The sequence below is a fragment of the Peromyscus maniculatus genome, chromosome 22 (assembly GCF_049852395.1).
Source record: "Peromyscus maniculatus bairdii isolate BWxNUB_F1_BW_parent chromosome 22, HU_Pman_BW_mat_3.1, whole genome shotgun sequence".
Classification (NCBI taxonomy): domain Eukaryota; kingdom Metazoa; phylum Chordata; class Mammalia; order Rodentia; family Cricetidae; genus Peromyscus; species Peromyscus maniculatus.
Genome location: NC_134873.1, coordinates 7,074,295 through 7,089,333, shown reverse-complemented (window position 1 = coordinate 7,089,333; position 15,039 = coordinate 7,074,295). Strand labels below are relative to the sequence as shown.

Genomic DNA, 15,039 nt, shown 5'->3' with positions numbered 1-15,039 from the left:
GACATTTTTGTTTGGGAAGGGAGGCTAACTGAGCGGTTCATTCAGTGTGGCAAAAGTAGAATGGGGAGAGAGAATGAATGGCCTTCCACAGCCACACCACATGGTTGTGGAAGGACTACTCACCCTGGCCAGTGCACCAAAGATAAGTATTGAATCTCTGGTTGGTGGGTTCCTCCGTCACCAATGCAATAAGTCAAATCAAACTGAATTAACAGGGCAGCCCAAAGGAGAGCACTCTCAGGTGGCTCTCAGGAAAGCTGGAGTAAGATCATGAGAGCACCCATGGCAGATGTATGGGATGGGTCTTAAATAGCTGGTAGGCATGGTCCCAGACATCGCTGGGGGAGGAGCCATGGATGGCGGGCTTTCTGCAATGGGGCTGCCTGAGCAGGAGATTTCAAATAATTTGAAAAAATGTTAATATGCCCTGAATTTTTAATGAGAAGCAACTGTGTAAATAGGCATAGCTGTGTGAGGATTATTAAATTCTCACAACACCATTCACTCCAGTGTTAAGTAGCTGATCACTGTTTGCAAAGCATTCCTTTAAGTACAAGACAAGAAAACAAAGCCATAATAGATGTCACAATTTCAATCATAGCCATGTGAGAGGCATGCTGCAGAACTGTCCAACCAATTACCATCATGCCTTCCCATTATCATATCATTGATGAGGGATTAGTGTATGGCCAAGACCTTTTATAAGCAAAGCTTTGGTATTAAAGCTAGTGTTGCTCATATACTTGTAGTGATTGATTTAGCATAGTTTAGTGAGAGGAGCACTTTATGAGAGACTAGGAGGTTGTCTTGGTGTAGAAACATGAATCTCTTTTCCACATCTGTATGACACACAAAACATTTGACTATGGGAATGCAATGTGAAAATCCTTTATTTGTTATCTTCCTCTAGCAGGCATGTCATCTGTCACTCTGGATACAATCCATGTGAGCATAAGGGGTATGGAAAGAAGCATTGTATTTCTGGCACTCTCAGAACAACTGGAAGATATGTGGTAGTCCCCACTATGAGAAGACATGATGACTGTGTTGCAAGTTTACAATTAATTGGTTTTCCACGTTCATTGGGAATTCATCAACAAACTCTCATTGCAGAAAAACCTTATGAGTACCAGGAATATGGGAATTCACCTCTCTCTACTGGTTCACTGTGCATATGTAGTGTGGCTCACAGTATAAGAAAATGTTATAAATGCAATCAGTCTGGTCAGACCCTGAGTTGTTCAAGTTCTCTTCAAAGATGTGAAAAATCTCATGTGGGAAGAGAAAAAAATAGATGTGAGTCATTTACTAAAGGCTTTAGGCTTCACAGCCATCATCAAACACACCAAACAGACAATAACGAAGAGGTTCTCTATGAATGTAATCAACATTTTAAACCCTTTATATCTGATTGTTTTTCAGAAGTATACCACAGAACTCATTTGGAAGGAAAACCCTATGAGTATAATCAAAGGAATAAAGCCTTTGCATGTGACAGTCTTCAGCATCAAGTACATAGAATTCAAACTCCAGAGAAATGGTATGAATGTAATCAATGTAGTAAAGCCTTTGTGCAGATGAGTAGTCTTCAAAGACATGAAAGAATTCATACTGGAGAGAAACCCCATGAATGCAATCAATGTGGTAAAGCCTTTGCAATGAAGAGTTATCTTGTCAACCATGAAATAATTCATACTGGAGAGAAACCTTATGAATGTAATCAGTGTGGTAAAGCCTTTGCACAGAAGAGAATTCATACTGGACAGAAACCCTATGAATGTAATCAATGTGGTAAAGCCTTTGTACAGAAGAGTAACCTTCTAGATCATGAAAGAATTCATACTGGAGAGAAACCATATAAATGTTACCAATGTGGAAAAGCCTTTGCACAGAGGATTAATCTTCAAAGTCATGAAAGAATTCATACAGGAGAAAAACCCTATGAATGTAATCAATGTCGTAAAGCCTTTGCAACAAGAAGTTATCTTCTCAACCATGAAAGAGTTCATACTGGAGAGAAACCATATAAATGTGACCAATGTGATGAAGCCTTTGCACAGAAGAGTTATCTTCTCAACCCTGAAAGAATTCATACTGGAGAAAAACACTATGAATGTAATCAATGTGGTAAAGCCTTTGTACAGAAGAATAGCCTTGTAGGTCATGAAAGAATTCATAATGGGGAGAAATCCTATAAATGTGACCAATGTGGTAAATAAAGCATTTGCAAAGAAGAGTAATTTTCAAGTCATGAAAAAATTCATACTGGACATTACCATGTGGATGTAATCAATGTGGTAATTTCAGATGTGAGCTGATGTGAGCTGCCATGTGGGTGCTGGAAACTGAATTGTGTTTTCTACAAGAGGTACTTGCTGGAGTCCAGTGTCATAAGGCTTCAGGTCCCAAAGAAGAGATCACTCATTAGTAGAGGAAGGAGACTGCCATGATCTGAGCATGAAGCAGTATAGCTGCTGCTTTATTGAAAAACGACTATATATTTTATGCTCTATAACTGAATCTTAGTTTAGACTCAAGCAGGTTAAAAACAGACTTAATGATTCCAGGATAAAGGCAGCCACCAACCTCATTACAGCATTTTCCCCAAGGCAACAAGTGATAAATTCAGCAAGTATCTTAATGCCTTTCTGGATGTGATCCTATTTTTTTCTTTCATAGTTGCTTTCATCCTTGCAACTAGGTGTATCCAGTTAGTAAATCATTAATTTCTCTATTTTTGTTGTAATCAGGTGGACTCAATGGGGTTTCTTTGGGGGAGTAGGCATAGTAATCACATTGTGTGGTTCCTCGGTGGTGGGATTTTTTCCAAGAATTTTGTTTAAAGAGACTGCCTTTCTCTATGTATATGTTCCCATCATCCAGTGTAGCCAGCAAAGTGAATTTCCCACAGTAAAAGGCATAAGGAAACTCCACAACATATAGTGAGAATTATTAAAATTGAAATAAAAATGATGCTGGAGAATTAAGATTGGCAATCAGGAAATGCTGAAACTTTGTCAAACAGCAATGGTCATTGTGCAGTCCACGCCAGGTGGTAAACTGCTAAACAATTTCTCATCCCTTTTCATTTGTTTTAAGATTCTTTTTATTATTGTTACCTTTGTGGGTCCACATGAGTAGTATAGTTTGAAATCAGATGTCAGCCTGTGTGACCCAGTTCTTCCTTTCTTCCACGTCTGTTCTGAGGACCACACCAGGTCCATCAATATTGGCTGCAATCACTTTAACCTGATGAGCCATGCCATGATGAACTGTGATATTTTTTGCTAATCGTTGATTTTTTTGTTTGTTTTTTTAAACAGCCTGATGAAGTACAGGCTGACCTTAAACTTCAGCCCTTTCTGCTTCCACCTCCAGTTACTGGGATAATAGGCTTTACTTCTATGCCCAGTGTATGCAGAGGTCTTTTGTGTGATGAGCAAGTATTCCATCCAATGACCGCCATCTGATATGAAAACATTGATGTAGCTGCGTTTTTCATATACAAGTCTACACTGAGAACCTGCCTCAAAACCAAACCAAAACTGCAAACACAAACTTTTGTTAAAATAAACTGTATGTATGTGTTTTGAGATGGGGTCTATCTCAGTTTCCTAGACTGGCCTAGAACTCACACTGTATCCTGCCCCTTGGCTTGCCTTCCTAAGTACCAGGAGAACAGGGCTGGACTAGGGAGTGAGCAATCCAGAGCACAGAGTGGACTACCTGTGTATCTTGGGGCTCACAGGTAGTAGCCAGAGGTGCTTGACAAGATCAGAATGTTCCTAGGGTTGGGTTATATTCCAGAACCTTGCTTGAAATGGAATGCCAGCATTTCAGCATGGAAGGATGGGAAGAGGCCCAGGATTCAATCCTCTTTGGGGTAGAAATGTCCTAAGAGTCTCATGTAGACTAGGGCCACAAGTGCAGTGAGAGGCATTGCTTATGAAAAGAGAGATATACACTGTCGAGTCCATGGTCATGGCTTAGGTGCATCTTCAGTGGCCTCATATAGTGGGTGAGTGAGCATGCCAGGGCTAGAGCTGTGCCCAGGAGTCCATGGACAAGGAAAAGGAGAATGATGGAGAAGAGGCTTCCTTCTTGCTCATTAGTGGAGCACACTAAGCTGAGGTTACACAAAATTAAAAAACTTCCCAGGGTGCAAAGTATTGCAGAATCCGTCCACTTCTCACATGGGAAACTGAAACAGAGAAGGAAGAAAATCATGGCCAGAGCAATTCTGGGTATTGTTCCAATTAGTTATTGTAACTATAGTAACAATTGTGGTGCACTTACATCTGTCTGAATAACAGGCATAGGGTCGGGAAGTCACTCAACAAAGGTGAAAGACAATAAATGGACCATTAGTAGGATTTGAACCCATATATGCCATGTGTACTTGTATAAAATTTTTAAGTTTCCAAGTATTTATTAGTGTAGGGGCGAGAGAATGCATGTGTGGCAATCAGAGGACAACTTACCTGAGTCCATTTTCTCCTTCAACCATTTGGTTCCCAGGGATGGTTCTCTGATAGAACAGGTTTGGCAGCAAGTATCATTACCACCACAATCATGTCTCTAGCCCTCAGTTGTATCATTTTGTTTATGTTCTTTGTGTGAATGTGCATGTGTGGAGGTCACAGGTCAAAATTGGGCATTTCATAAATTGATATTATACTCCAAGTTGACTTTATCGTTATTGGGCATAGCATGGCATCTCCAGACTCTAGAATTCCCCAAGATGTTCCAATGGAGACCGTATGGACAGTGGAGGCATTGTGGCTTTCTATCTAGAGCCAAATAGATAAAGTATTTGCTGCCCTAAATTTGAGACAGTGGACAGTGACTGGTTTATTTGTGCTGTGAGTAAACAGGGCCTTGAGTCATTAAAAGATAATCTGTGTTTTTGATTGTGGTAACAAATCACACCCCCATAAATTCATGGCTGTATTGTCCACATATTGCTTTACTTTTCCTGTTTGTCATTCTGGCCCTATATATTCCACCCCTTTTGTACTTTGTTTTACCTGAGATCAAGTTCAAATCCCTAGGAGCTGAATATTTCCATCCTGAAGAGGCCAATGGATGCCATCATTTCATGAACATCAAAACATGATCTGTTATCCCTTCGAGAGTAACAAAGTAATTGTTTGTATGTTTTTCTTACCAAACATTTAAATGAGAAACATTTTCAGCACCTGGGGCATTCAAACACAAGTTCTGAGTTGGAACAGCTCCTGTCCTGAATCTGGTATCTTGTACTTAGTTCCAGTGAAGAGGTCCCTGGTTGCATCCTGGCTCAGGGTGACCGCTCATAAAACTGCTTCCCCCTTCAGATTACAGAACTTCCAAAGAAGCCTTTCTGCTAAAGGAGGCCTTGAGGTACAGCAGGCTATCCTGGCCAGGTCTGAGGAGGAGGAAGAGGAAGAGGAGGAGGTGAAGCCCTGAGAAGCCAAATCACAGACTTGCTGCAGACAATATAGTTATTACTGGCTCTATGGAGCATGGTCAGGTGATGGAACATAGTGAAAACCATCTCTGTACAGAGAGGGATAGTTTGCTGGGTCCAGCCTGGGCCAGGTGCCTCAGGGACATGTCCCTGCTTCAGCCATCTATGACCAATGAATGTGGGGATTTGATTTATGATCATAGTTGTGTGAATGTGTCTTGCTATAGATGCAGCTGATGCAAGCCCTGGCCTGTTGAGGAGACAGCTCAGCCATTCAGTCTCCATCATTGACCTCTGCAATATAAAACCTTAGGGACCACCTTTCTCGGCCTGCAGAATGATGACCAGGACTCCTGCACTGGGAGATCAGCCTGAACATTAACAATTGTGCTCAGCCAGCCCCATCACACCATGACTCCCTACACTCTTCCTGTGATTCCCATTACTCTGCAACACTTCACATGTTACAGCTTCTGATATGCCACTTACATCACAAGAATACACCAGGGAGTGTAAACTCACTGTGAAAGGGAAACATAACCAATGTGGAACATGGGGTGATTGCAGAAATATTGTAGATGGGCTTAGTAGATAGTTTTGAGCTTCTGGACCCAAAACTCAGTTATGACAATAAACATGAGTACAGAACAATATTTAAGAAATCCAGGAAATGTTGTGGCTCATGGGTAAAGCCCCTGCATAGAATGTGCATCATTTTTTCTAGAGATAATTAAAAAAGGTCTCAGCCTCCTGGAGTATGCAGAAGGTGTGGCAAAGGCTGGCTTGGTAATGCTGAATTCAGATATTGAAGGGACAGACAAGGTAAACCTTTGACATTGGGAAATGTTCTGAGTGGGACTTCTGAAGGCCCCAATATCAAATTTGATCTAGTCACTATCTGTCAGCATCAAAACTCCCAATGTCAGATTACACAGTGGTTTATTAACATCAAATTTATATATGCCCTTGAGAATAGACAATAGGCACAATGAGATAATGTATAGTACAAATAACTTTTTAATTAAATTAGTTTGTATATTTTAAAGATGAATTAACCTCAGAATGGAAACTGGGATATGTGTTCCATTGGGGAAGAAATTTTACCTTTGCTTTCACCGGAGAAAAATAGCGGGGAATACTATCAGGATTGATAAAGGTAAGGTTTGAATAGGAAGGACCTGCTCAATAAGAAGAGGTGACAGTTCATCAGCTTGGTCATTCAATCCAAACTAATATGAAGACTAATAAATGCCCCTCATGTGATCAGACAAGAAAAAATTTAAAAAAAAATTCAAATGATAATTTACCAACATCACACTTGTCTTACTGGCATGAAATGAAACATGGGTTTTCTTGTACCACATGTCTGAATTCCATGCTACAGTATTAGACTGTAGATTGTAACGTGACCCATGACATTTTGGACATCAGCTTTTGAGTTTTCTTCTTAAACAAAAAGGACAATTTTATTATTTGCTGTTAAAAATTACAGTTAAGAGATTTAAGATTTTTAAAGTAAATTCAAAGGGTTACTTCAGCTCAAACTGTTTTTCTAAATCTCTCAGAGTTAGATTGGGAGCTAAGATGTTTGAGAGAGCAGTGATAGCCCATGCTCTTTATCCCTGCAGAGACAGACAGATCTCTATAGCTTACTTGTTTCTTAAAGGGGTGGTAGTTCACCTTTTTAATGCCACTACTCAGGGTCAAAAGTCAGATACAATGTCTATAGGTTACTGTAATAAATCCTCTACAGAATTACTAGAAAGGCAGCTAATTTCCAATGGGGACAGGAACAAAGAGCAGCTTTTGTGGCTGCCTTTATGCTCTTCTCTGTGCATGCAACCTTGACCACTGTTTAACCAGATGGTATCCTGATGATAGATATCATCATATTTATTGCTTAATTGGCATCTATGGACTCTTCATAAAGCAAAAAGAGTCCACCTACATTTACCATATGGATTCTATTGCAAACACTTTCCATATAAGGAGAATAAATATCCTTTCAGAAAAAAAATCCACATTTTTTTTTGAGGCATGGAGAACCTGATAGTGAAGGCCAACTATCCTATGGTGATGTGGGCACTCCTTATAATGCTGGATTGGACCTCTTCAAAGTCTGAGTCCTCAGCATGGAAGGAAAGGTATTACAGTGGAAATAGTACATATCAGAATTCCTTAGACTAGGATATGGGTAGCACTGAAGAAATAGTTCAGAGCCTAAAGTGGTCACCCCTCCTCCAAGAGAGGCAACTATGAACTGCAGGAACCTACAGAATGGTCAAATCATTTGGCTAAGTCATGGTTTACTGATTGCTCATCAACCATTGATGGATCACAAACTAAAATAGAAAGTGTCAGCCTCTAGACTTGAGATGGAATGGCCAAGTTTGAGGAAGAAGACACCACAAAATCATTAAACCACAATTATATTTAGGACAAACAGCTAAAGAATGCCAAAGGAACATCTGCAGTTCACGGGGCCTGTGCAGTAGCATAGTTATATGGCAATCAAATGGAAAAGCACTCACTGGCAGGTGAATGGCAAAGACAGCTGGTTATGGGAGGCATGGATGGAAATGGCAGCACTGGGCAAAGAGGATCTATGAGGTTATGTGAGAGTTTCCATGATGACCCACGTGGTCTTATGAGGTTCCTTGAGGTCCCATGACTTCCCATGGTGACCAGTGAGGTCCTGTGGGTTTCTCCAAGGAAACATGAAATCCTTTGAGGTGGGTTTCATATCCTCATTTGTCAACACCGACTACATTTTTATTGTATCTATTTCTAAGGTTTTTCTGCTATTCTGTTAATGTCTTTATTATTTTCCAAATAGTACAGTCTTATTGTAGGTAAATGGGAAGTTTTCAAGCTATTTGATGTCACTATGTGTGCTATTTACTTAGTCTTGTGTAGATCATTTGTTCTTCATGGTGATCTTTTTTCATTTTTCTGTAGTTGAGAGCATTAGTAGTTAGATATTTTGTTGGACAATTGTTGAATCTATAGCTTAAATCTGTACTGACATAGTAATGAAGCTTCCTGTCTACAGTCATAGAAATCTATCCTTTTATCTAATTCCTTGATTCTTTTAATTACTAATTTATAGTTTTAGCTACAGATATTTGTCACATTTCTATGTTTCCCTGGCTGTTTATCCATGATGATGTATAAGAGATTTGGGGGTTGTGTTTTTAATTTACTGAATTTCCTTATTTCATTTCAACTGTATGGGTGTTTTACATCCATGTATGTATGTTCTTGACGAGTGTTTGGTGCCCATAAAAGACAAAAGAGGGCATCAGATCCTCTGCAGGAAGATGTAGGCATGATTGTGCATCACCATGTCAGATCTGGGGATGAAACTCATGTCTTCCCCAAGAGCAATATGTGGCCTTCACTGCTGAGCCATCTCTCCACTTCTAAACTTGACAGGTTATCAGAATTGTGTGTGTGTGTGCATGCAGATGCTCACACTGAAAACTGAGTGTTCAGAGAGTTGAAGTTTGATTAAAAGTGTGTGTTTTGTCGCTGGAGATGATTCAGTAGGTATCAGAGATTGATATGTTGGCAACGATTGTTCCCTTTCATTGTAAATCTTCACAAGACTGACCACAAATTACCACTGTGTAGAATAAATACTAGTCTGTCTTGAAATCTCTTCTCCCAATGCCATTAATCTAAACCTCTTCTATTTAGCCTCCTTCAGAAAGCAGGGCCCAAAGTGTCCACATTCTCTGTCACAATACCACTGGAATGGTCTCTATGGAACTTACTGATATTCTCCACTAACTTCTCTTGAGCAGACCATCATTGTCTACATTTTTCTCTGCACCTCTGCCTCCAAGCTCTTTCTAATATGGCCCACTATCCCTCCCTTAAAACATTCAGCCACTTTCCTAATCCAAAGTGCCAAGGTCCACAATCCACCAACAAGCAGCATGGTCTGGCCTGTCACAGCTGTACCCTGTTCCCTGCACCAGTTCCTGTCTCAGTCAGTGTTCTCTTCCTGTGAAGAGACAGCATGACTAAGGCAAGTATTTTAAAGAAAGCATTTCATTACAGTTTCAGATGTTTATTCTATTATCATCATGGTGAGGAGTGTGGCAGCACCCAGGGAGCCATGGTAGCTGATACTTCTACCTCCAGATCCACATGCAGCAGGAAAAGTGAAAAGCAGTGGGCCTGGCTGTGGCCCTTGAAAGCTCAAAGCTCATTCCCAGTGATAGACTTCCTCCACCAAGACCACACCTTCTCCAACAACACCTCACCCCCTAATTCCTCCTTAGTATCATCACTCCCTGATGTCTAAGCTTTCAGACATATGGGCTAAGGGAGGCCATTCTCATTCAACACACCACAGTACCTCTCTTTTTTATTGCATTTTTTGTACATAATGTCAATAATTTGTGTTTCCTACATTTCTGATGTCTCTCAGTCATTAGAAACTTCTTTTGATTTTCCACAAATTGCTATTTATTTCTTTTTAGAGCAAGTTTTCAGGTAGGTGTCTTAGTTTTGGATTATTTGCTGTGATGAGTCACCATGAGAAAAAATACATATTGGGGAGGAAACGGTTTATCTGGCTTACATTTCCATGTCATCAAAGGTAGTCAGCACAGGAACTCAAAGAGGGCAGAGATTTGGAGGAAAGAGCTGATGCAGAGGCCATGGAGGGGTGCTCCTTATTCTGTTGCTCTCCATGACCTGCCCAGGCTTCTTTCATATAGAACCCAGGAACACTAGGTTTGAAATATCCCCACTGACCGAACTGGCTGTTCCCTATCAATCACTAATTAAGAACAAGCCTTACAATCCAGCTTACTACCTGAGCATGCAGAGGAATTCGTTTTCAATATCGGTCCCTGGTTCCCAGGTGATTTCAGCCTGTATCAAGTTGACACCAAACAACCCAGTCCATTAGGCCAGATGTGCCTTGTCATTGAGAATTGCTTTGAACACATCAAACTGCATGTGTCACTCAGTGCTGGGAACAAAGGAATGCAGGTCAGCAAGGAGAGTGAGACAAGGGAATGAATGTCCTCATAAAGCCTCGGCCATCTTTTAAAACCTGTAAATTCTGATTAGCAGATTCCAGAGAGAGAATCTTTTTCTGTAAGCCTTCATTGCTATCTTTGATAGCCTCTAAATCCTGGTTAGCAGATTCCAGAGAAAGAATCCTTTTATGTGAGCCTTTATTGCTATCTTTTAAAGCTTGTAAATCCTGGTTACCAGAGTCCATGGAGAACATCTTTTTCTGTAAGCCTTCACTGCTATCTTTGAAAGCCTGTAAATCCTGGTAGCAGATTCCAGAGAGAGAATCTTTTTCTGTAAGCCTTCACTGCTATCTTTGAAAGCCTGTAAATCTTGATTAGCATATTCCAGAGAGAGAATCTTTTTCTGTAAGCCTTCATTGCTGTCTTTTAAAGCATGTATCAGTCCCAATAATGACTAATCTTTGTTCTTATTATTAAACCAGTGTTTGAACACTGTGTGAATTATTATGATGAAGGCCAAAATGGTACAGGCCAGATATGCCTTAGGAAGGTCATATATTTCCAGGAAAATGTCATTCATCATACAGGCAAAAAGGTTTTTAGGTTTTTGTGAGGTAGTGTTGTCGGCCATATTACAAGAATTACTCAAAATTTGTTAGTCAGTTTTAAGGTGTAATATTATCAAGTACTTTAACTTGAAATAAGTCGCTGGTTTGCCTATCTAACTTTCAGTGGTTTTGGGGCGTGTAGTAGCACTTTTCAGCCAGCAGGAGGCGTTGGCATAGCTCCAAAGCAGGTCCTGTTGAATGCCTTGGCAGGTGGCAGAGTGAGCACAGGCAGGAGGCAGTTCTTCTGGTGACTCCCTGGAGCTTCAGTGCATGGAGAATTCCAGGCTGAGGAGAGTTCCAGGCCACTCTAAGCCACTCTCTTCCACAGGACTTCCACAGGAGGTCTGCCAGCACGCATGGCTCCAAGCCCTCCTTGTGCCTAAGTAGGGTGCCAGCAGGGACAGTGCCAGTGTCTATTTTAACTAGGTGAAACTGTGGAAGCTTCAGAATAGGGCAGGGAGCCAGCACTCAAGGAGGAGGGGGGATGTCTCACTCACATCAGTTTCGTAAGTCTGGGAGTTAAACTTGCCTTAGAATTGAGAAGGGATTAGCTCTTTTTCAGAAATGAAATCATGTAGTTTTTCCTGGTTTTCCAGAGCTCTGCAGGTGATCCCCTGCTGCTTCAAGTGCCTGCCAGCCAGGGGAGGAAGATGAGGGTGGGAGCCACCCAGGCCGTTGGAATTTGTCCCAGGTGAGCACCAGATATTGGTGAAAGTATTAAGGCTATTCCCTGTAGTTAAAAGGGAGGTTTATTTTGTGGGGTAACTTACAAGTGAAGGGATAGGTAACAGGGTCTGGTAAAGGACACTGTCAGTGAGACAAAATAGCAGCTTACAGTATGGGAAAAGATCTTCACCAACTCCACATCTGAAAGAGGGCTGATCTCCAAAATATGTAAAGAACTCAAGAAACTAGACATGGAAATACCTTTTCATGCTCAGAATGTGTATATTGGTTTCTTTACTGCACCCATTTTCATTCATGGTACACTATAAAAGGATCAGTAAAGTTGCCAGCCTCTATATGGACTATACCAAGGTTAAAAGTTTTATTTTGATACTAAAGAGCCCCAATACAAAAACATTTTTAAGGCAAAAACCTAACAGGGATGGAACATATATTCCTACTCTTACAAAAGTTACTACTCACTTATTGTAAACTTTTAAGGATGATTATGAAATGCCAGTTAATGATCAGTCACCTTAAATACAATTGAAATGTAAAGTCCTAGTCTTATGAAAGCTCCTAACTTATTGTAACTTTTAGATAATTAAGAAATATAAGTTAATGGTTAGTCAACTTTTAAATGATAAAATTCTTTAATATGCTCAGAACTATACTTATAGTCATTCTACGCACTAATACAATTAATTATAAGAATAAGCCTTATTTAGCCTATTGTATACATTTTCAAAGTAAATCCTAAAACAAGTGACTAGAAGCAAGCAAAGTTTGTCTATGCAGACATACATAATAGACAGGTGGTTCTCAAATACTTCAGAGATCTGCAGAATATGGCATTTAAAATGTTTAAGCTCTTGAGGCCAGCCTGGTCTACAGAGTGAGTTCTAGGACAGGCACAAAAACTACACAGAGAAACCCTGTCTTGAAAAACTAAAAAAAAAAGTTTAGGCTCCCTATTGCAGATAGAATTGCCCCAACATAGAAGGAACAATTAAAGTATCCGAAGAATATAGTGAGCACAGGGCAACTCTGTCTAAATTGTGGTAGCACTAAAGTTAGTGGACGAATCTTTCCTGCCTGCCTGTTCCCAAGTAACCACTCAGAAGCTTATATTAATGATAAACATTTGGCTGAGGGCTCAGACATATTATTAGGTAGCTCTTAAACTTAAATTAACCCATTTATATCCATCGATGTATATTTGCATATTCTGCCCTGACCCCATTCTTCCACATCCAGTACTTAGTTTGATTGTAATGCCTAACCTTATTCTGCCTGGCATTGGGACAAAATAGCTTTATTTATCAACCAATAAGAGCAATACATATTCACAGCATGCAGAAAGACCATCTGTCAGCACCTAACCACTGGGAAAACTGTCCCACCCCTTATCTGCTATCAGGTCTCTGCTCAAACTGAATATTTTTGGATTCATTGCCATATTTTGTCTAGTAAAAGTAATGTCACTCCCCCATGTTGCTCCTCCACAGAACAAAATTTCAGACTTGTGTCTGGCAGCCAAAGCAATGTGTATTGTGGGAATTCATTCCATTTAGCCAATGGCTTTGGACTACAAGTCATAGGCTGTGGCTTTGTCTGCATATGTGACCCCTTAGGAGCTGAGGGAGAGTTGTCATTTATATTCTTGGATCATCAAGACTGGGTCAGGTGGTGGAGAATGGCTTTCAGTTGGTCCCCATTGGTCTTGAAGAGATTGGCATCTGGTTCAGCAGCAAATCAGTAGCATGTCTACCTTGCTTTGTATTAGTGAGTCTGTATTCCCATTGTACCCCTTAATAAATTGAGATATATACATTTGTGGGCTCTTGCTACACCTATGCTGTCTTGTATGACAGCTGAAGGCCTAAAACTACGGTCCCCACTGAAACTGTGGAGACCACTGTAGTGCTGTGGGATATCTTTCTCTATGTGGTGAATATGTGTTGCTCTGATTGGTTGATAAATAAAGCTGTTTGGCTTATGGCAAGGCAGCTACCTTAGAAGCAGGCAGGAAATCCAGGAAAGAGACAGGAAGAAGAAAGGCAAAGGCAGAGGAGACACCCTGCTGTCTAGGGAGCATCATGTAATGGTACACAGGTAAAGCCACTGAACAGTGGTGACATATAGATTAATAGAAATGGGCTGAGTTCAGTTATAAGAGCTTGCTAGCAAGAAAATTGAGTCATAGGTCATGGTCATACAGTTCATAATTAATATGAGCCTCTGAGTAATTATTTTATAAGTGGCTGTGGGACTGCAGGCTAGGCGGGACTGGAGAAATCTTCCAACTATACTGCAGTCTATGGTAACCTGTTTAGGTAATGGGTCACTCTCATTTTAATTGATACACAAATGATTTAGATTATATTTCCAGTTATAATGTATCCTTCTCAAATCTCTGAGGATATTTACTAGCTAGCTTTATCAGCAGCAAGCACCCAACTGATTTCACAAGACTTCAGCTGCCTTCTCTGTTCTCTTCATATGTAAAAATATGCCCACAGGCCTCACTTTCCTGCAGTTACTAATGAGTCTAGTCATCATTTACCCTGTTATCAGACTCCAAAGGAGAGAAACTCACAAAACATTCTTCAGTATAAATTTTTACTATTTTTTAAAAGGATAATTGTGTTACAATGACCTCTGTCTCAATGTGAATATTTGGATAGAAAAAGGTGTAACATTTAAGATTAAGCTTTCAGGATCTTTGCAATATTTTAAGGTCCAAAAAAAGGGGGTTTTGAGTTGTGTAAATGTAAGTTTATATAAGGTGTGAGGATGTCAAGGTTTAAATTGTGATAAGATATTGATTTAAGGGATATAAAAAGAAGGAAGTGCTTCAAATTTCTTTTTCTTACCATGCTACATTTATGTTTAGACTTCTAAGCTCAAAGTCTTATTAACCAATGCAGTTCTGATAAGCTATTAATCTAGCTCTGGGAAAGCTTTGCTTCTTTTGTCATAGTCACAAGCATGAGATTTTAAATTCCATTTGGTTGTTTTTGAGGTACAGACTTAAAAGTTCTTCTTATTGAGCTAAAACACCAGAATAATCTATATACATCCAGTATTCTGGATGGAGAGATGAGGCCCTGCTGTTTTTCATATTTAAAATCAAGATCAAGTGAGCTATTGCCATTCTACTCCACAGAATATTTCTGTCCTCTCTGAGATCACCTTAAATAGTGTTCATGCTTTTAATCCAGAATCATTTTTGGGTGCCCAACCTTTTACCATGAACCAAGGGCATGAGTCTACTGCTCTTCCTACAATATGGATATGAGTACATTATTACAAACTG

General features: G+C 40.0%; 1 protein-coding gene across 1 annotated transcript; it reads left to right on the top strand.

The window, feature by feature from the left end:
* Window positions 1-940: 940 nt before the first annotated feature.
* LOC143270307 (uncharacterized) lies at window positions 941-2,242 on the top strand. The gene has a single exon (XM_076559738.1). It carries the CDS (start codon window positions 1,026-1,028, stop codon window positions 2,217-2,219), a length of 1,194 nt encoding a protein of 397 aa, XP_076415853.1. The 5' UTR covers window positions 941-1,025; the 3' UTR covers window positions 2,220-2,242.
* Window positions 2,243-15,039: the final 12,797 nt, after the last annotated feature.

What these genes read in the sequence shown, in the direction of transcription:
- LOC143270307 (XM_076559738.1), top strand. Translation starts at nt 1,026, where the DNA reads ATGAGAAGACATGATGACTGTGTTGCAAGTTTACAATTAATTGGTTTT.